The following is a 19612-nucleotide window of genomic DNA, read 5'->3' on the forward strand; positions in this document are numbered from 1 at the left end:
TCAGTACACGCAGGGTTTGGCAGAGCCCCTCTCCTTCTTGTTCATGGGCTCGGTGTCCGAATCCAGCGGGCTGGAGATGTATCTGTACTTGCTGGTGGGTGACCTCTGAGAGGACAGGAGACCATCAGACCTTCCCAAAGGGGCAAGGTGGTGAAGCACGGGCTGTGTCCCCTTATTTTATTGCATTGCAAGGGCAATGCGATGGAAAGGCTGGTCGCAGAAGACAGCGGAGGCTGCACAGAGCCCAACGTTAAGGTTTCACAGCGTGGTGTTACACTTGGATTTGCCCAGGGGGGCAAATGGAGACACAGCGGGACCGGGCATCCCTTCCTCACCCTCCACCTCCCTTTCCCTGCAGGATAACAGGGACAGCAGGACAGGGATGGGTGCACAGGACCTTTGCCGCCTTGCAATACAAACCCAAGGAAATTGCCTGCGATGCTCTACCCCAGGAAAATCGGTGAGATCCAATTTCAACCCTGGATGTGGAGTGGGTCTTGCAGGACCCCTCATCACCCCCAACCACCTCTACACATCACCTTTCCCACCACCTTTGCACCCTCGAGCCCATACAGTTACCTTGACAGGAGCAAACTCCTGCTGGATCAGCTTCTTGAACTCACTTCTACTGAACGGCTCAGATTTCTTCCCCTTCCTGGCATTGCCCTGATAACTCTCCATCATGTCAGTGATGGCTTTGATGAGCTTAGACATGTCTCCAGCCCTGGAGAGGAGCAAAACTTGAGGACACAGCGAGGTGGCAGGGGCAGCTCTGCCCACTGGAAAAACCCCCGTTCCCTTCCAATAATTCAAAACATACTCAATTCAGTTTCAGCCTTTCTAAATTTCTTTGCTGGAGGTGAAAAGAAAACTCCCTTTGCTGGATGCTGCCCACCACCCTGGCTACTCTCGGAACTTTCACCTTAATTCACTTAATTTCTCCGCTTTCCCACTCCCTGCTTAAATTAAAAGGACAACGCTCCCTGTAGCCATCTCAGGCACTTGTTGGGTTGAATGAATCAGCTCTTGCAGCTAAAGGAAAGTGCCGTGTCTACACACCCGTCGCTCTCGGGGCTGGGAGGAGGGAGTCCGGGCAGCTAAAGCTGTGCTTGTGCCTTTAGTCCCTGCTGCCCCGAGCCCTGCTGGGACGGACCGGTTGCAAAATGACCCTGAAAACATAAAAGCTCATTTCAAGTACAAAAAGAAACGGCAGAGACTCACCCTTGCTCACCTGCATCAACCAGATGACGGGCGCGGATGGGGCCAGCAGGAGCAGCTCCCTGCAAGCTCCTCTCAGGCAGCCGGGGAGTGGGTGGAGGGCGAGGATTTCTTCTGGTCAGTCCTGTTCTCTGGCTGCCTGCCCGCATTGCTGCACTTCCCAGGGAGCCTCCCTCATTATCCTTCCCCCGGCTAGGATGTTTACCAGCGCACCAGGGGAAAACGTATGTAGGTCAGCAGCATCGCTCTCCGCTGGCATTATTCAGGGACCTGAGCGGGGTTTGTGCTGGAGACATCAAAAAAGCTAACCAGAAGTTCTCTTCATGTATCACAGAATCCCAGAATGGTGGGGGTTGGAAGGGACCTCTGGAGATCATCTCCTCCAACCCCCTGCCAGAGCAGGGGCACCTCCAGCAGGTCACACAGGACGGTGTCCAGATGGGTTTGGAATGGCTCCAGAGGGGGAGACTCCCCCACCTCTCTGGGCAGCCTCTGCCAGCACTCTGCCGCCCTCAAAGGAAAGAAGTCCCTCCTCATGTTTAGATGGAACTTCCTATGGTCAAGTTTGTGCCCATTCCCTCTTGTCCTGTCACTGGGCACCACTGAAAAAAGACTGTTCCCATCCCCCTCACACCCTCCCTTTGAGTTTTTATAAACGTTGATGAGATCCCCCCTCATGGAAGAGGGGATCGCGGAAATTTGCATTTAGCTTCTCCCAAAAGGGTGGGGTGTTTTTCTTTCCTTTACAACCAAGGTCATTTGTGAGTTTGTTGGGTGTTGCAATGCCAAAGCTTAGGAAACATCACCAGCAAAATAACTTCCAGCAGAATAGTTGGTTTTAATCTTCTTTTTGAGGCTCTTACGGGCTGCCACTGGACATATTCACATTTGCCCAGCTTGGACAATGGCAGCAGAGCTGGGTTTTTTTCTGCGGGAAAGGAGAAAGAGCACTGAGCTGCTTTTCAAACAGGACAGCCTGCTCCCAAGAGTGATGGCAGAGTGGGGACACCCAGTGACGCCAACCCCAGGGGGCGGGGGGGAGCCATGGCCAACGGGGTTATGAGCTCCCTCCTGTGGGAAAGTCACTTACTACACATCTCATCTCATAGAATCATAAAATCATAACACCACAGAATCTCGACAGGACAGGGACAGCCACCACCCGTCCTAGCGGGGTGGCCTCAGTGCCAGGCTGTGTTTCAGCCCTGATGGAGCGAACCGAGCTGTGCACGGGGACAGGTTGCCCCAGGGCTCCTGGGCAAAGAGCAAGGCACAGGGCTACGGGGATGGTGCAGCCAGGCAGCCAGGGCAGGACACCTGGCTCTCGGCCGATTCTCTGTGTGGTCCCAGAGAAGTCAATGACCCCGGGTTTGCTCACCTGGAAAGGGGGTGTAACGAGCCATCCCTGCTATGAAGGGTGTGCCAGCTTTCATTAAGGGCTCAGGCACCATCCCAAGATTGCCAGATACGGTACGAAGCCAGATGAGATCATGCTCTGCATCAATCTTCCCAGGCGGCGTTGGCAGGGAGCAGCGTTTTTGGGAGAGGAGGGGTTGCTAGAGTCAACCTGTGCCACCCACGCACCGCAGCTGACACCGCCAGCGCAGCACAAGATGTCTCTGCAATTAAGTGGGTTGCAAATGAGATGCAGACCACGGTCTGGAGCTAAATTTTACCTTGGCACAGTGAAGCGAGAGTGCAGCAAGTCACTGCAAGCCCTCTGCAGCAAGGGCTGCCTGGCACACCGATGCTTTCGGTGGAAGCGGAATCAATCCAGGGGCTGCTCTCACAGCTTACCATCCCCTGGGAGCTGGAGCTTTCAGGAGAGCCCCAGCCCTGGGGGATTCACTTCAGGGCTGTATTTGGGGTCGCCAGGCAACTGGGCACAGCTGGCGGCACAATTTACCCCGCAGTCTTTTGGGGTACAGCCTTGCCGGGTTGCTTAGCACGAACCCCACAGAGAGACCGACATCCCCGTGACATTTCTCCCGTGAGGTGGAGCGCCTGCTGCTCCCGGCCATGCCCTTGATGGAGATGCAGAGTGTTTTCCCATGGGCTGGAGCCATCCCCATGGCTGAGTGCTCAGGATTTAAGGGCTTTATGTTGGCGGGTCCCTGTCTCAGAATCACAGAATCACAGAATGGTCAGGGTTGGAAGGCACGTCTGAAGATCATCCAGTCCAACCTCCCTGCCAGAGCAGGGACACCTTAGAGCAGGTAAAAAATCTCTGTACAAACAGTCTTGGAAGAGCATCACACCGCCACAGAGTTGGGGCATGCCCAGGCGTGGGATGGAGCCCAGGACCAGGGATGCTGGAGGGTGGCCCGGCATGGTGGTGCGGAAGCCACCGTGCCAGGCAGGAAACACTTGCGACGGAAGATGGGAAGGCAACGCATGGCAATGGCACCTACAACTGCCGTACTCCTCCCTCCACCGCTGCTGCCCCAATTAGCACACGTCCGCCCGGGGAATGAGGGGAATTAGGAGGAAAATTGCTCTGAATCACTCCGAGCCAGTCCCTTCCGCTGGCTACTCCCTCCGAGCCTGCTGCCACCACGGTGCCATCCTGCGGCGGCACGTCCCCATCCACAGCAGCGTCAGGTTGGCTTTGCCGGGCTCTGGGCTCAGGTTTGCCCATGACAGTGGGTCGCCTCCTGGCCACGGGCTTCACCAGCACCCCAGGACCGACCAGTTTTACCCCACTGTGGCTCATCCTGATTGGTGTGTCTAGACCGATAAAGAATGTGACGCGCAGGACACATCAAGGTCCCCACTTGCCACAGCGCTGGGTGGGCATTGCGCAACCCGTTCTGTGTCAGCCACCACCGGGCTGCTGATCCCTCATGGAGGGGTCTGGGGGTTGGGGGGGTGAAGGGGTTCTGCAGCAGGTGGAGAGGGTCCATGGTGGGCAGGGGAAGCAGGCAGGATGGGGATGTTGGGGATGGGATGGGTCCCAGTTGGGAGACACAGCTCAGACCCAACTGGATCCCATCTCCTCCTCATAAAACCCAGCCCTGTAGGCTTCAGCCTCTTTTCTCCAGCTTGTGAGATTTTGGGGGGGGCGGGGGAGCGGTCAGCAGCGTGAGGCCACCCCAAAGCTGTTTTGACAGGACAGGATGGGGTGGCAGTTAGGGGAGACATAGTCCTTAGGTAGGGTCTAGGTCAGGACCATTGGCAGGGGGTGAATGCAAGCTGATGGTGTTGCACCTCACCACTGCAAAGCTCAGGGAGGAGGATGTGGGGTACAAACCCCCCCAAACAGGGAAAGAAAGCAAATTTAGTGTTTCTCTGCATCCACCATTGACCTGCTGCTTTGAGCTGTGCCCAGGAGGAGCTGTGGTGCGTCTCCCTTCTCCTGCTCCTGTAGGACACAGGTAGGGAGAGCCGATGTGGTAGTGTTGAGAAAGAAAAGAACCTTTACCCGCAAAACTGCATGGCGGCTTGAGCAGAGGGGTGTGAGAGAGGAGTTTTGGGTGTTTGCAAGTCGGTGCATGTCCTCGTGCTGCCAGCTTAGCCCCAAAATTCCATTTTTGTTTCTGACACGGAAATTAGTGTAATCCTACTTACTGCGAGCAGCGCTGGTGGTGCAGAAATAGGGGATGTGATAAATGGGGAAGGGGGGGTCACAGTACAGGGCTCTGCCTGCCATCAATGGGACAGGGCGCAACCCTTGGGAGCAGGACAGGACTGTGGGTCCTGCAGGTCCCCGGGCTGCTCCAGGGCTGGTGGCCACCCCAGCAGGCTTGGTGGCACATGCCACCAGGTGGCAGCAGGAACCTGCCGCAGACCACGCTTGCAAAGGTGGAATCCTGCCTTATAAGCTGGGGGTGAAGGCAGGTGGGGCTGGGGGCTGCACACCTCCTGCTTGGTGCTGCTGGAGAGCTGCTCTTGGGGCAGCAAGCAAGGCTGGAGGAACCCAGGTGCCATCCCCGTCCCCAAAGAGCGTGGCCACGGGCAGCAGAGCACTGTGCCCATCCGCCTCACTGAGCATCCCTCCGCAGCACGGGATACAGCGCGGCTGGGGTGTATCCAACACCTTCTTCCTTGCATTGCTTTGACATCTCCTTTGTTGGGGAGCCGTGAGTTCTGGATGAAGGGATATGGGGGTTGGACTAGATGATCTCCAGAGGTCCCTTCCAACCCCGACCATTCTGTGATTCTGTATGGATTTGGGGACCACTCTGCTGTTATGTGAGGAACCGGCGATCGCCTCCGCTTGCTCGCAGTCCCGTGTCGGTGTCCTTGGCTCTGTTGCACTCGGGGTGTGTGGTGGCTCGTTCTTCGCCACCTCCAGTGTGACGGTCCAACAGCCCCGGTGGGTGACACAACAGGAGTCCCGCACCCCGGGGTTTCAGGGGAGCATGAAGTCCCGCTGTGTTGGCAAATATCCTGTTGCACCAGCACCGCTGATGAGGCTGGTTCCTGCCTAGATCCTGGGGGGAAAGTCCCAGGGTGGTTTGTGGGTGCCCCCAGCACCCAGATTTGTGTGCTCAGCCCCTGCACAGGGAGACCCCTCCACTGCAGAGAACAGAAGGGCTGACCACCCACCGGCAGGACACTGAGCTCCCGAAAAGCTGATCATGGGACCTGAACCACCCTTGTCCCAAAAGCTGGGCATCCCCTTATTGGTCTCTCCTTCCAAGTAACAGGTGGTAGGACAATAGGAGATGGCCTCAAGTTGCACCAGGGGAGGTTTAGATTGGATCTTAGGAAAAATTCTTTCATGGAAAGGGTTGTCAAGCACTGGAGCAGGCTGCCCAGGGAAGTGGTGGAGTCACCATCCCTGGAGGTATTTAAAAGATGAGTAGATATGGTGCTGAGGGACACGGTTTAGTGGTAACTTGGCAGTGCTGTGTTAACAGTTGGGCTTGATGATCTTAAAGGTCCCTTCCAACCAAAATGATTCTATGATTCTTATGGGACCAGCCCTGGGAACAGTTCGGTTCTAGGCTGGGTGGTGGCAATGAACCAGCTCCGCCCTCCCTTGGGTGCAGGGCTCTTGTCTGTTCCTAAAGTGCTGTAGGATGGGGTGCATGACCCATTTTGGGGTGCAGGATTGAGTGTTGGGTGCAGGAGCTGACTCCAGAGGGAACCTACTACCCTGTGCAGGCTCAGGCAAGAGCTGAGCAGACTCTGGTCCCTGCGGCCCGTTTTTACCTTGTAAGAAGGTGTTTGACACTTCAGATGTCAAAATTGACTCCAGAGGAAGCTGAAGCAACCTGGCCAGCGGCGGTGAAGCAAACTCGCAGCGGTCTTGTGTTAACCCAGGGGGAGCTTGCTTCAGTGCTGCTGGTTTGGGGAAGCTGGTGGCAGGTTCCTTCGCAGAGCTTGGGCGATTTCAGGGCTTTGACTCACCCTTAGGAAATCACAACTGTTCCTTTCCTCCCTCCCCCCTCTGCCTCTAAAAGGCATTTGCGAGTCACAGCCAGGCTCTAAGCACGCGCAGTGGGAGGCTGCTCAGCAGCAGCATCGTAAGCGTTTCCAGCCACCCACTCTGGAAAGCAGCTATTAACAAGGGACACCTCCTCGGTGCAAACTCAGGATGCTCTGAGTGAGGAGTTGGGGTTGTTCTCGTTTCTTTTCCGCACAAAACCCAGCAGTCGCACTGTGCTGTAGCACTAAAATTTAATTCTTCCAGCCCCATGTAAGGGCCTTGCAAAGAAAAAGCGCCCTAAAAAAAACGGTGCTCCTCCAGAAAAGAGCACTCATCCATCCCCAACCTTCCTCCCAGCTCTTGCCTACCCCCACAGCTCAGTTCTAGGGGAAATGCAGAGTGTTTTCAGGCCAAAAAAGGCTTTTTTTTTTTCCAGTTGTAAATGCGAAGACATGTCAAATTACACTGCCTTCCCTGACCCATGGAGCACACGATAATTTAAGGAGTATTATGGACCCTGCTCTCCCCAGGCATCCACCTCGTCCCCCCGAAAACCCGCAGCCTGTCTCTGAGGTGGATTTGCCTGGCTTAAAGCCATGCCGGGGGACGGCTAGGCGCAGGGCTCGCCTCCAGGAAAACCCACACAGACACACAGAAGAGCTTTGACAGCCTCAGGGCAAATCTTTATTTGGCAGCAAAACCATCAAACTTGAAGGAAGGGAAGGAGGGAGGTGGGTGGAGAGAGGGATGGAGGGGAGAAAGCCAGGGGGTGCAAGCACTGATGGGCGCCTTCGGCTGGGGACCACAGCCCACCTCAGTGGTGGTGTTGGTGCTGGTGTTTGTGCTGCTGTTGCTGCTGGTGGTCCTCGACGTCGTGGAGGTGCTCGTGGGTGGCAATGGTGACACGGGTGATCAGCAACATCACCTCGCAGAAGCTGATCTGAGCATCCTTGTTGATATCGAGGTCCTTCATGATTTCATCAATGGTGGCCTTGTTCTTCACATGCTGCAAAGGAAAGGACAGGGTGAGGGTAAAGTCCTGTCATTCACAGCTCAAGCCTCCCCCTGGCCTCTCTGGGACCCACGCAGGTCCCACGTCCTTGAGAGTCTGGGGCTGCGCGCAGCTCCACACTCATCCCATCACCACCCATTGCTTTGGGTAGAGCAACAATTCACCCATGACGATGAAGCAATCAGAGAGCAGCAGGCTAGCATCACCACGAGGACACCATGCAATGCGGAGGCTGATGAAGGCAGCAGTGTTATGTCAGCCACAAACCTCTCCTTCAGAGTGTTGTGTTAAAAACACTTTGCTTCCCGCTTTACAAAAGCGAATTCCAGGAAAAAACAAAATGGGCTTTTTGGCTGATGTTCCTGACATCATCACTCCTAGATGGCAAAGGAGCTCTTGGGCAATATGATCCTGATTTTTGCAGATAAGGGGATGAGGGTAAATAACTGGCTTCAGGTTGACCCAGATCTGGGTGAGATTCCTGCCTCTGTCTTTATGGAGCATGTTTGGAAAGTGGCAGTTGGGTAGGGAGGGTCTGGGCAGAAGGTGTTGGGGCAGGAGGGCAGAGTGGGAAGGGAGTGAATCCATCCCCTGGGGGTATTCAGGCAAAGGAGTCCAGTCTGGGTCCCTCCCCACGTGGGTCATGAGAAACCCCACTCACCTTCAGGTAGTTCACGAGCTGCTTCTCAATGAGGAGCTTCAGCTCCTTCTTGGTCAGGGTGTCTCTGTCCCCCTCCCGTCTCGAGTACTGGTGGAAGACATCAATGATGACATCCATGGACTTCTCCAGCTCGGAGAGCGGTTCCTGGGTCTGGGAGGTCTGGAAGAGAAAAGACTACACTGAATAATGTTGAGAGCCACAATTGATGGGGCAGTCTGATGTAAACCAGTGAGGCTCTGGTACAGCCACTGGCTGCATGCCAGATGAGGACGCAGCCTGGCGTTGTTCAGCCATTCTTTTTTGGGGATAAATTCCAGCATTTTGAGTTTTCCCTTATCTATACGGCAAAGGAGACTGAAGGGGGTTGCAGCCTTTGCCTGCTCCTGCTCTGGGATGTGCAACTACAGATAATAGCTGAGAGCTGATTTCCCCCAAAAATGTGCCCTTTGGAAGTCAGGCACTGTTGGAGCAAGCCTCCCAAAATAGCTGGTGGCACTGCAAAAGCCTCTGTAGAGACACAGAGTATGAGATCTGATGTCCAGGAGCCCCATCAGTGGTTGGACTCTGCTGTGGGGAACCTCTTCCAGGAGGAGACATGTCTTCTTGTGGGTTGTGCTCAGATGAGCCTGAGCAGAGATGGTTGTCCTCTGCCAGCAACTGATGGCAGCGCACATGCGAGGAGAGGCTTCTCAAAGGTCCTTGCACCCCCGATGGCCCCACTGGCACCTGCAAAAGAGCATGGAGACCTTAAATGCCCGAGTCACCATTGGACTTGCCTTGCTCATCTTGGCCAAGTAGCGAGATCCACTCGGGCTGGAGCAGGGCTGGTCCCAAGCGTGACACCTCTTATAGCCTGGCTGTCCGCCTGCCCCGCTCCACCGGTTGTGAAATGTCTCTGTTTCATCCAATTCCAGTCTGTCTTCATGACATACTTGTGCATTGCTTAAGGCTCCAGGGTAGTTCCCTAAAAGGGGTCTTTGTGGCTTTTTCTGCAAGGTTGGCGTGTCACGTACCCTGGCAGGGAGGTGGCCAGGGCATGGCCATGTCCCCTTCACCCCCTCCACCTGGCTATTGGGGTTGTGATTCTCCAACAACTCTCGACAGAAGCCCATTCCCCTCGCCACCTTTGATTTCACCCATTTTACTCTTTCCTATAGGAGTGTCTTTTCATGCCACGGGGCAAAGGGGACCCACAGCATCGTGCCTGCACTTCTCCGATGACCCAGCTCTGCTTGGTCCCGTAGCATCCCCATCCTTGCAGACCTGGTGTGCACAAGCACCACGTGGTCCTGTGCACCCAAAAGCGTCCCACTGCCCCACTGCTTGGCGCATCCCAGCACTGACAGCAATGCCGGGGTTGCCTGTGTGGCACAGGGATGGAGCCGGTGCTGAGGGCAGAGGGAGCAGCTCTTTATGAAAGACAAATAATAATACGGGGCGGGTTCCCAACCTGGTGGGGCTCCTGGAACTTCATTTCAACTCTTCAGGTTAGCAACAGCCTGTGCCAAGGGTGAGTTCTCCCCACCCAAGGTATGCTCTGAGCCATGGAGACCAGGCGTGGCTGAAAGGTGTCTGTTTATTTTTTTAGGACTGTATCCTTGCTTTGTGGCTTCTTTTTTGTTGTTGTTGTTTCTGGGTTGCAGAGGCTCAGAGCAGCTAAGATCAGGAGTAAAACAAGATTTTCCGGCGTTTCTTCATGAAAATGCGCTGCCTGCTGATTCAGCTGACTTGTTTGGGGGGGGTTGTTTAACCTGCCAAACACGATGCTAATCTCAGACACAAAGTGGAGGTCAAAACGGGGCCATGGACCTGGGGCAAGATCCAGGAGCTCCAGATGAGCTGACACGGGGCAGCACCATGCAGGGAAATGCTGGGGGATGCAGCCCTGGTCCACACGCAGTGGCCGCCAGGACCCCAGCCCTCCCTGGTGGGGGTGTAGCGCATTTCACAACAGGAGTGCTTTGATGCACAAAACAGCTGGAGAAAGGCCGAAGCATTTCACAACAGGGTGTCAGGGACCATCCGCTCTGTTGCAGCATTTTGTAGTAATTTCAGGAAGCCGTACTTTTGGTCTTTTTATCATTGTGGAGGTGAGGAAGAGCAAGGAGGGGTTACAGGGTGGGGGATACACCAGGGATTTCCAAAGAGGGATAGTGGCTAGACCCTCAGATGTGCCCACCAAGCAGTAGGGATGAGACCCCAGGGCCAGAGGAGGCCCCGGAGATGCTGGGAGGACTGGAGCCCCTCTGCCGGGAGGACAGGCTGGGAGAGGTGGGGGGGTCAGCCTGGAGAAGAGAAGGCTCTGTGGAGACCTCAGAGCCCCTTCCAGTGCCTAAAGGGGCTCCAGGAGAGCTGGGGAGGGACTCTCGGTCAGGGAGGGGAGCCAGGGGACGAGGGGGAATGGTTTGACACTGAAAGAGAGGAGATTGAGATGAGATATTGTGAAGAAATTCTTTCCGGTGAGGGTGGTGAGCCCCTGGCGCAGGTTGCCCCAAGAAGCTGTGGCTGCCCTATCCCTGGAGGGGTTCAAGGCCGGGTTGGACGGGGCTGGGAGCAACCTGGGCTGGGGGGAGGTGTCCCTGCCCAGGGCAGGGAGTGGAATGAGATGAGCTTTGTGGTCCCTTCCAACCTAAACCATTCTATGGCTCTATGATTTGGTTTTTAAATGCCAGTGCAGACACTAAGGTGACCAGGGAGCCTGGGTATCACTTTGGGTCACAGGAACATGTGGTAGCATGACTTCTTGCCTGTCTCTGCAGGTCTCCTTGCAAGGGGAGCCTCCCTGTCCAGCTGTGCCCGTAAGCCATGCTGAAGTGGCTGCAGCAAGCTGCAATCCTGGCCACAAGGCCACCAAGGTTGAGCAAGCATCTGCTTTCTGGAGCTGCAGAGGGGAAGGAGTGGGAAGAAGGCATCAGGTGGCACACAAGCAACCCGATAGCCGTGGCAAGTGAAAGATCTGCTTCAAGGTGACTAGGGTTGGTTGCGTCCTGAGGAGCTGAGTCCTTGGCAGGGCACCCCATGCTTGACAGCCATTGCAAAACTCTTTCAAAATACACATTTATGGGCAAGTGGCTGGCTGATGCGGGAAGAGGGCACGGCAGGGTTTGTCACTGTGTGGTTTGTCGTGTTTCACAGCAGGTTTTAGCCCAGGATCAGGACAGGGCATATGTTTTGGTTGTTAGATTTGGGTTTAGCTTGGGGAAGCAAGGGGCTCCACTCCAAGCCCTGGCTCCTGAGCACCTTTGGGCATCACACCAGTGATACTCCAGCTGTGACCTCAGATGAGCAGCCACCATGGGAGGTGGGGAAGCCTACAGGTTTTCCCCGTCCTGGAGCCACAGGGGAAAGGAGAGCTGAGGAAGGACTTTTTACTGGGACATGTAGTGATAGGACGAGGGGGAATGGCTTTAAATTAGAAGAGGGCAGGTTCAGATTGAACATTAGGAAGAAAGTTTTCACTGCGAGGGTGGTGAAGCACTGGAAGAGGTTGCCCAGAGAGGTTGTTGAGGCCCCATCCCTGGAGGTTGTTCAAGGCCAGGTTGGACGTGGCCTTGGGCAACCTGGTCTAGTGGGAGGTGTCCCTGCCTATGGAAGGGGGTTGGAAGTCGATGATCTTCAAGGTCCCTTCCAACCTAAACCGTTCTATGATTCTACGATTTCCTGGTCCTTTAGCTCAAGCCAAAAAGCATTCACGTATGTCTCAGCCATATCAAACAGCTACAAACTCAGCTGCTTGGCAGGCACGACCTTGGTACAGCCCAAAGGGAGGTGAGAGCCTATCCCCAGGACAGGGAACTGCTGGAGAGGGTCCAGCAAAGGGCGACAAAGATGATTGAGGGATTGGAGCATCTTTCTTATGAGGAAAGGCTGAGGGACGTGGGGCTTTTTAGTCTGGAGAAGAGAACACTGAGAGGGGATCTCATCAATGCTTATAAATCCCCAAAGGGAGGGTGCCAGAGTGATGGGAACAGTCTTTTTTCAGTGGTGCCCAGTGACAGGACAAGAGGGAACGGGCACAAACTTGAACATAGGAAGTTCCACCTTAACATGAGGTGGAACTTCTTTCCTGTGAGGGTGGCAGAGCACTGGCACAGCTGCCCAGAGAGGTGGGGGAGTCTCCCCCTCTGGAGCCATTCCAAACTCTCCTGGACGTGTCCTGTGCAACTGCTGGAGATGCCCCTGCTCTGGCAGGGGGTGGGACCGGGGGATCTCCAGAGGTCCCTTCCAGCCCCGACCATTCTGGGATTCTGTGCTGCCCGCACAGGCACGGCACAACTGCTTGCAGGGTGCTGGACCCTCTCCAAGCCCTCTTGGAGTTCTGGCAGGTTGCAGGGCTGGTTTTGGCCATTGCACTTGCCGTTCCTCTTTGTGCTGCAACATCAGAAGCGTCGCGCTCGCTTATGCGGGGCAGCTGCCTGCTCAGCCCCATGGGGTGGTGGTACCCGAGTGCTCAGTGAGGAAAAAAGCTGGATTACAGTGCATTTATTACCCAGAAATGGTTTGTCGGTGCTGTAAGACATCTCCCAGATGGCTCAGCCAGGGACAAGTTCTTTGTGCCCTGCTGGAGGCCATCAGGGTTTGGTGAGAATATTTTACTGGTGGAAAACCCCAAGATGGAAACTATCCGGGAGTTTCATCTTGGCTGGGTAGCAAGTGATTCAGCAGGGTCGGGAGGGAGCGCTCCAGATGACTTGCCTGTGTGGGAAAACTCTGAAATTTGAGTTTTCATTGGGTTTTGGGGAGAAAAGTTTAAACCTCAGAATTTCCCATGGACTAGAAGCTATATATACAGATAGTAACTGCTGTGCGTATTTTTTTTTTTTTTTCCTAAGAGCACCCTGGCTTGTTCTTGTGGTAAAGGCTGTGTTCTGTTGTGAACTGCAGTTGTCATGGGTATTAACGCATTTTTCCTGCTCACGGGTGATTCTGCATCCAGAGGACGCGCTTGGCATGGCCAAAGGGGAAAAAAGAAAGCCGGATGAGGATGGGCAAAACAGGAGGTGTTTCCCCAGGCTAGGCAGAAAACTCCCTCTACCAAGAGAAAAACCTCTAATACAACTGCTGTATGTTGCAGCTGAGGGTTAAAACCCTTGTGGAGCTCAGGCAGTGTCTTGTGATGGTCTTCTGGCCAGTAATACCCTCCTAGGCCATCAGTCCAGCCCTCTCAGCTTGGATCAGACACTGAGCAATACAGCTCTCACCACATCTTGAACATACACCTCTCCCTCTATGGGTTTCTTGGGGTGCCTCAATTAGGGAAGCTTTTATCCCACAGCTCCAGCAGGACCATGCATTAGCTGCTGCTGGTGCCCACCCTCCCCATCTGTGAGATGGATGCAAAAAGGAGTGCTGAGATAGGAAGGACTCGGTGAACTTCAAGTGATGCTTTATTGTCTCATAAGCATGAGGATTCCAAGCAGACAGAAAGCAGACAGAGCCTAATTCCTATAAGCAACCCCCTCTGAGTTTTTCCTGGGTCGTGCATGGAGACTCAATCCTTGTCTGGTGTACAGCGGTCTGGGTCCTTGTGGCTGATGCGATGGGCATCATCGGCCAGCTTGGCCAAGACGATGGTGAACTCCTCAAAAGTCAGCTCTCTGTCCGTATTCAAGTCTGTCTCTTTGAAGAGCTTCTTCAGGTAGTCACGGCTGTTCCTGTCCTGAAATTAGGGGGACGGGACATTTGTTAGCATGGCCCCTCCCTGGGCTGCACACCCACCGGTGGAAACCAAGCCAACTTTATTCTTGCATGACCCAGGAAGAGTTGGGAAGCTGCAGCATCGTTGTGACCCTCTCCTACCTTGCAGTTAGCCCCTAGTTAAAACCCCAGATGGACAAGGTCTTGTCCCAAACCCCTTTGGCTGCTCCGAACCCCTGCAGCGGCAGGAGGGATGAGTGTGGATGGTCTCAGAGCACGTGGGGTCTGATCACAGAAACCCACCCTATGACCACAGCCCTTAGTGGGGACTGCACCCCATTTCCCCAGGAGCATCACTGGAAGCAACTTCATCCTCCCCACAACCTCCCCGAGGAGACCACCCTTCCGCGGAGCACATCACAGGTCCTGTGGCACTCACGCAAACTTGCAGGAAGGTCGGTGCCTGCTCAGTCAGCAGTGTCTTGAAGTCGCTGAAGTTGAGGAGGTCAAGCTCACCCTCCCGGATGCTGTAACGGTGGTAGACATCCACAATGGTTTTCAGGGCCATCTCCAGTGTGGAGTTTCCAGGGAACTTCCTGGTCTCAGGAAGGGTGGATGAGGTCTGGGTGCTTGCAGACATGGTTTAGCTCTTGAGGTACCAGCAGAAACTGTGTGGAGAAACCTCAAAGCCATGAGATGCATCAAAAAATCTGGCACCCTATACCCTGCTCTTGGCCCCCGAGTTGCATTTCACCTCCCCAGCCTAGCAGAAGATCTGAATCAGGAACATTGTCTCGCCGGGACTGAGCAAATCAGCAGTACCCAACGTGCCCAGAGGCACCCGGCGGCTCCTCGGGGATGAGCAGGTAATCAGTGGTTTTAGGAATATCACTGTTTTATTGCCCAACCACCTCCAATTTCAGCTTAGCCCAAGAAGCGGCTTGTTCTTACTGACCTGGAGGCATTTGTCATGCAAATTAAACAAACCCATCAGGCTGGAGTCGTGTATCTGTACCGTGCCACTGACAGCGAGGATGGCTTTGCAGCAGGGAACACAGTTCAGGTATGGGCTCCATTGCAGCCTCTGCCTGACCTTCTCCTCCTCCTCCTCCTCCTCTCCCTGTGAATCTCCCTCTCCTCTTTGGGCTGCGAACCTTTTTTCACAGCAGACACTGTGCACAGAGACCCTGCTCTCTGCTGAGTGCCACCATGCAGGTGACACCTCCCAAAGGGCACTCTCCTTGCTGGTGGAAACCATGATGCCTCCACTAAAGGTGGCACAGAAAAGCAATTAATTTATACTTGTCTCATTATCCCCAAAACCAGCCTCCTACCCTGCCCCGAGTAGAAAGCATCACCCTGGAATAAAGCAGGCATGGCGTGAAGTGCCGTACTCAGGATGGCTTCTCCCCCATCTTATTTCCCGCGAGAACAACTGCGGTGTCACTTACCCGTGTCTCCAAGAAGGGTTTGCAGAGAATGGGTCTGGTGTGGCGATCCAAGAGCCTGGGCAGACCTTTTATACATGTCTGAGGTCCTCTTTCATCACAGGTGGTGACACACCTGCTGCAAGCAACAGCTTGAGTTCACATTTCCCGTACCTTGAAATTGCAAGGTGGGAACTTCTGAACCGCTCCCCATCTCATACTTCTGCACATAGTTCCTGGTTGCACCCACCGGGCTTTGGAAATGTTGTCCTTCCACCCCACCATCGCCGCCGACAGGGCTGAGCTGCTCTTGCGCTGGGCACAGAATGGGGAAAAGACTGGATGTACCATCGCATCCCAATGTGGGCACAAAGGGCAAGTCCGTCCTGGCAGAACTTGCCAAAACTTTGCAAGTTTTGCAGTGCACTGAAAATCTTGTGCGCTTTCATGCTGGTGCAGAAGAAAGATGGGCTGTTTCAGAGAGATGTGGATAACTCTGTCCTTTTGGTGTTTTTAATGTGATCTTTCTGTTTTCTACAATATTAACTGGTTGAACACTAACAAGGGTGAAGGCAGCATCCTCCTTTCAATAAATTGTTTTCCAGAGTATTTTCTGTTACTTTCTGCTTTCACATCGCTTGTACCAGACCTTTCCGCTTGCTCCAGAAACTTTGTGGAGGAAACTGGGCATAAAACAAGAAGAAAAACTGAGGTCATGGTCTTTACTGGCTGGAGCATTAACTAGCAAGTGTTTTGCAACCGTCACCTCTGCCACCCATCTTGCGTTACCAGAACAGGTACTAGAAGAATGAAGAGACTTTAAAAGATACAAAAATAAGACAATAGATTCCAGGAAGAGGGTAGGAACAGAAAAACAAAAGGGTAACTATTCCTGTTTGGGGATGCTTCTTGCATGACCCGGGGGCAGCATCAAGAACTGTTGCATGAGTTTTATTCTGGTATCACTGACTCATTTCATTGCTTTTGTTTTGTTTTGTTTTCCTGCTCTACTCATCAGGGACTGTCGACAATCCGAAAATGCATCCTCATTCCCCAGCTCCTCTTGCCAAGCATCGGCTGATGCTGGGTTTTGCCCCGTGCGCTTGCATAGTCCCCACGCAAACAGACTGTGGGCTCTGAATTCCCATTTTTCCCACCCATGTTCCCCAAAACCTGTGGGAGAGGCAGCTCGGGATGCCCAACCCCATGAGGGGAGCGATGCCCAAGTGCCATCCGGGTGCCTTGTGGATAACGTCTGCCTCTGGGGGGTACAAGGGCTGCATCCCATGGCAAAATTGTGGACCAGAGAGCGACCACCTGTGTCACCGAGTGCAAATAACCCCACAATAACCCCACGTTTCCTTTTGCGGCTCGGTTTCACGTGGGATGGGCTTCTGGTTTCAGCCAATGTTGGAAATGTCAGAGCCGCCTGAGCCTGAGGGTTTCCCCGCTCAGCGCACAGTCGCTGGCAGACGCAGGAGCTCTTTTCCGCTCACATCTCTGCTTCCCGGGAGCCCCCAGTGGCTTGTAAATGTTGCCCCAAACTAACAAAAACAGCCAACTTCACTGCGCAGAGTTAACGCCAGCTCTCCGCAGCCCCTCAGCCTCGTTCTTTGCTGTGTCGGGGCCTGCAAGGTCACTTCGCGGGTGGCAAAAGCATCGTGCACACTGCTGGGATGCTGCACCCCCAGCTCCAGAGATGGGTCTTGGCAGCCACCTGGGGAAGCGACCCCCAACTACACTTTGCCCCCAGAACATCCCAGAGCTGGTGCACAGAGGGGCTGCGAGAACCAGGGCTGAGGACACTTGTGAAGCCACCGGCTGTCCCTACCAGGAGCTCCTCCAGTGTCATGGGGTGCCATGCACCTCACCTTCCTTGGAGTCGAAGAGTGCTGGGGTCCACCAACCTGTGTAGGTGTCCTGGTTTGGATGACACAGGACTAATTTCTCTTCTAATGCCTGGGAAAACTGCGCTTTTAGAAGACTCTAGTGTCTAAACTTGTGAAAATATTTACTTTCTAGCCAGCTGTTGTGTGCGCGTTTCAAGGTCTCAGTGTCTTCGAGCTCTCCAGGTGTGTGGATGATGAGGAGCGAGACCTGGGCACTTGACCCAAGCTGACCAACAGGGTTATTTCATACCATGAACGGCACATTCAATATAAATTGGAAAGTTTGCTGAGCAATTTTTCTCTATTATGGTAGCTGCCATCCCAAGAACTCCTTGCCCGGTGCCGAAGCCCTGAGCCCTTCCCTTCCTCCCAAAGCCACAGCGCTTGCAGTGTCCCACATGTGCTGTCACTACTGGGAGTGCATGGCTTCTACAGATAGAATGTGCTGGGTATAGTTCCTGTATATTTTATATTGGTATCGGGATCAATACTGGTTCTTTAGTATTATTAATGTTGATTATTTAGTCTTATTTTTAAATCTTTTTATATTTCAACCCTCAAGTTTCCTTGTTTTTTCCCCCAATTCCCCTTCCTGGGTGGGGAGGGCTCTTCGGGTGAGAGAATAATTGCCTAAACAACAATAAATTGCTGTGGGTTCCTCAAACCATAACAGCAGGGAACCCACTGAGCCTTGGGAAGGCAGTGGGAGCATGTTGGAGTCTGACATGCTTCAGGACGGGGATCCCACCAGGCTGTGCTGCTCAGCGGGGATCCAGCAGCGTGGTTGTCCAGGGTCCCCCCATGCCACCTTCCCTCTCCCATTGCTTCTCCAGTCCAATCTGCATCTAACTCCCCCCCCCCCAGCCATGGGCTGGGTACAAATTGCATCCTCCCTGGAAACAACAAGACATAATACAGATGCATTTGGTGCTTGAAGAAAGAAGTTTTATTTCAGTGGCATAGGCAGAAGCAGATGACAAAGCTTTGGTTACAGGTTTGTCTGTGCTTATGGACAAATGGAAGGGATGATGCTGCTGGAAGAGCACAATCCCATGGGCACAGCCACCCTGGGAAACGCTTCACTTGCTGGGACCATGGCCATGGTCATGGCCGTGGTCGTGGCCATGGTCGTGGCCGTGGTCGTGGCCGTGGTCGCGCCCGGCATTTTGATGGCCCTTGTGACCCTGGTGGGACCTATTGTGGGCATCAATGGCTACAAGATTCAGCGTGGTCAGGAACTCAGTGAACTTCAGGCGACCGTCCCGGTTGCGATCTGCTTTGTTGAAGAGCTTGCTTATGTAGTCATCGACGGACATGTTAGGCTGAAGCAGGGAAAACGTGAAAAAGAGTCAGCCTGAAGCACAAGCAGGATTTGGGGTCGCCCTGCCAGCCCGCAGCTACGGCACAAGGCTCACCCAGCAAGGATTGCATTTTCAGGAAAAACCCTAGAAAAACCCTCCCTCCCCTTTGGGAAGCTCTCAGCCACCCCCATGCCCCAAGGAGGCTGCCACTCCTTTGAGCTTTTGCCGGTATTAGGAGAGCCGGGTCACGATTGGCTCTTACCGGCAAGGTGTTTTGGAGGAAGGGCTTGGCGGTCTCCTTCAGAAGCTGTGAGAACTCAGGCTTGTCCAGGTAGTCATCTAAGGGGTTCTTGATGGCATACTGGTGGTAGACGTTGACAGCGCACTCCAAGGCGAGCTCCAGGTCAGTTTTCATCTTGCTAAGAAGGGACAGGCAGAAAAATGTTAAACCCCCATCAGAGGAGAAGGACTCCCCTCTCCTCTGGGAGCCCCGGAGAGGCTCCGGCTGCCCGGCAGGGTCAGGCTCACCCTGCTGGCACTTCCAGTAGCGCGAAGCCTGAAGCCACCATTTGGCAAGGACCTACTTACCTACGAGAGGTGCTGGGGCTGACTTCTGCAGAAGATGGTGCACGGGAGGAGAGGAGCGGGCAGGAGCAGTGACTGCGTGGTGCAGGCGAGGTCTCTTTTATACTCTCCCTGAGCTACGATTTAGTGACACCCTCAAATTTCCTTCGGGGCAATAACCCCAGGAATTGTGCAAGGCTACACAGCACGCCCAGGTGGCAATTTCTTGCCTGGCTCCAGGAACAGGCTGCTCCCACTCTTAACAAGGGAGGGGACACACCGAACTCGTTAGGGCAAAACAAGGAAACACCAAAAGAGACATCTGCAGGGAACCAGCATTATGGGTCGGTGACGGTGCCGGGGCTTTCTCAGGAGCTGGGACATTCCTGGAGAGTTTGGGGGTCTTTGCTGAGGTAATGGAAGAGGAATTTTTCCGGATCACATGAAAGGGGTTGGGTGAGGGTCTCCAGTGGGACGGTGCTGTTTTTTCCCCACGGGGGATGGTTCATCACTCCTGTATCTGCCCTGA

The 19612-nt window shown here is 54.2% G+C and overlaps 4 protein-coding genes across 5 annotated transcripts; all 4 read right to left on the reverse strand.

The window, feature by feature from the left end:
- On the reverse strand, window positions 1–1313 carry LOC309682191 (uncharacterized protein; the record flags this gene model as incomplete). 2 transcript variants are annotated; one of them, XM_082496217.1, is made up of 3 exons in its annotated part: window positions 1232–1313; window positions 580–724; window positions 1–105 (listed from the first exon to the last, which is right to left on the reverse strand). In XM_082496217.1, exons 2-3 carry the CDS (start codon window positions 712–714, stop codon window positions 1–3), a joined length of 240 nt encoding a protein of 79 aa, XP_082352343.1. In that variant the 5' UTR covers window positions 715–724; window positions 1232–1313. The 2 variants fall into 2 exon arrangements, with proteins under 2 accessions (XP_082352343.1, XP_082352342.1); XM_082496216.1 differs by having other exon boundaries at window positions 1222–1266.
- Window positions 1314–7249: 5936 nt separating this feature from the next.
- LOC309681957 (protein MRP-126-like) lies at window positions 7250–9157 on the reverse strand. The gene is made up of 3 exons (XM_082495950.1): window positions 9042–9157; window positions 8266–8424; window positions 7250–7598 (listed from the first exon to the last, which is right to left on the reverse strand). Exons 1-3 carry the CDS (start codon window positions 9048–9050, stop codon window positions 7407–7409), a joined length of 360 nt encoding a protein of 119 aa, XP_082352076.1. The 5' UTR covers window positions 9051–9157; the 3' UTR covers window positions 7250–7406.
- Window positions 9158–13756: 4599 nt separating this feature from the next.
- On the reverse strand, window positions 13757–14542 carry LOC309682073 (protein S100-A8-like; the record flags this gene model as incomplete). The annotated part of the gene is made up of 2 exons (XM_082496091.1): window positions 13757–13924; window positions 14342–14542. 2 exons carry the CDS (start codon window positions 14540–14542, stop codon window positions 13757–13759), a joined length of 369 nt encoding a protein of 122 aa, XP_082352217.1.
- Window positions 14543–18297: 3755 nt separating this feature from the next.
- LOC309682075 (protein S100-A7-like) lies at window positions 18298–19144 on the reverse strand (the record flags this gene model as incomplete). Its single annotated transcript, XM_082496094.1, has 3 exons — window positions 19108–19144; window positions 18782–18938; window positions 18298–18540 (listed from the first exon to the last, which is right to left on the reverse strand). Exons 2-3 carry the CDS (start codon window positions 18932–18934, stop codon window positions 18298–18300), a joined length of 396 nt encoding a protein of 131 aa, XP_082352220.1. The 5' UTR covers window positions 18935–18938; window positions 19108–19144.
- Window positions 19145–19612: the final 468 nt, after the last annotated feature.

This window comes from Vanellus vanellus, assembly GCF_965231255.1.
Source record: "Vanellus vanellus genome assembly, chromosome: 27".
Lineage (NCBI taxonomy): Eukaryota > Metazoa > Chordata > Aves > Charadriiformes > Charadriidae > Vanellus > Vanellus vanellus.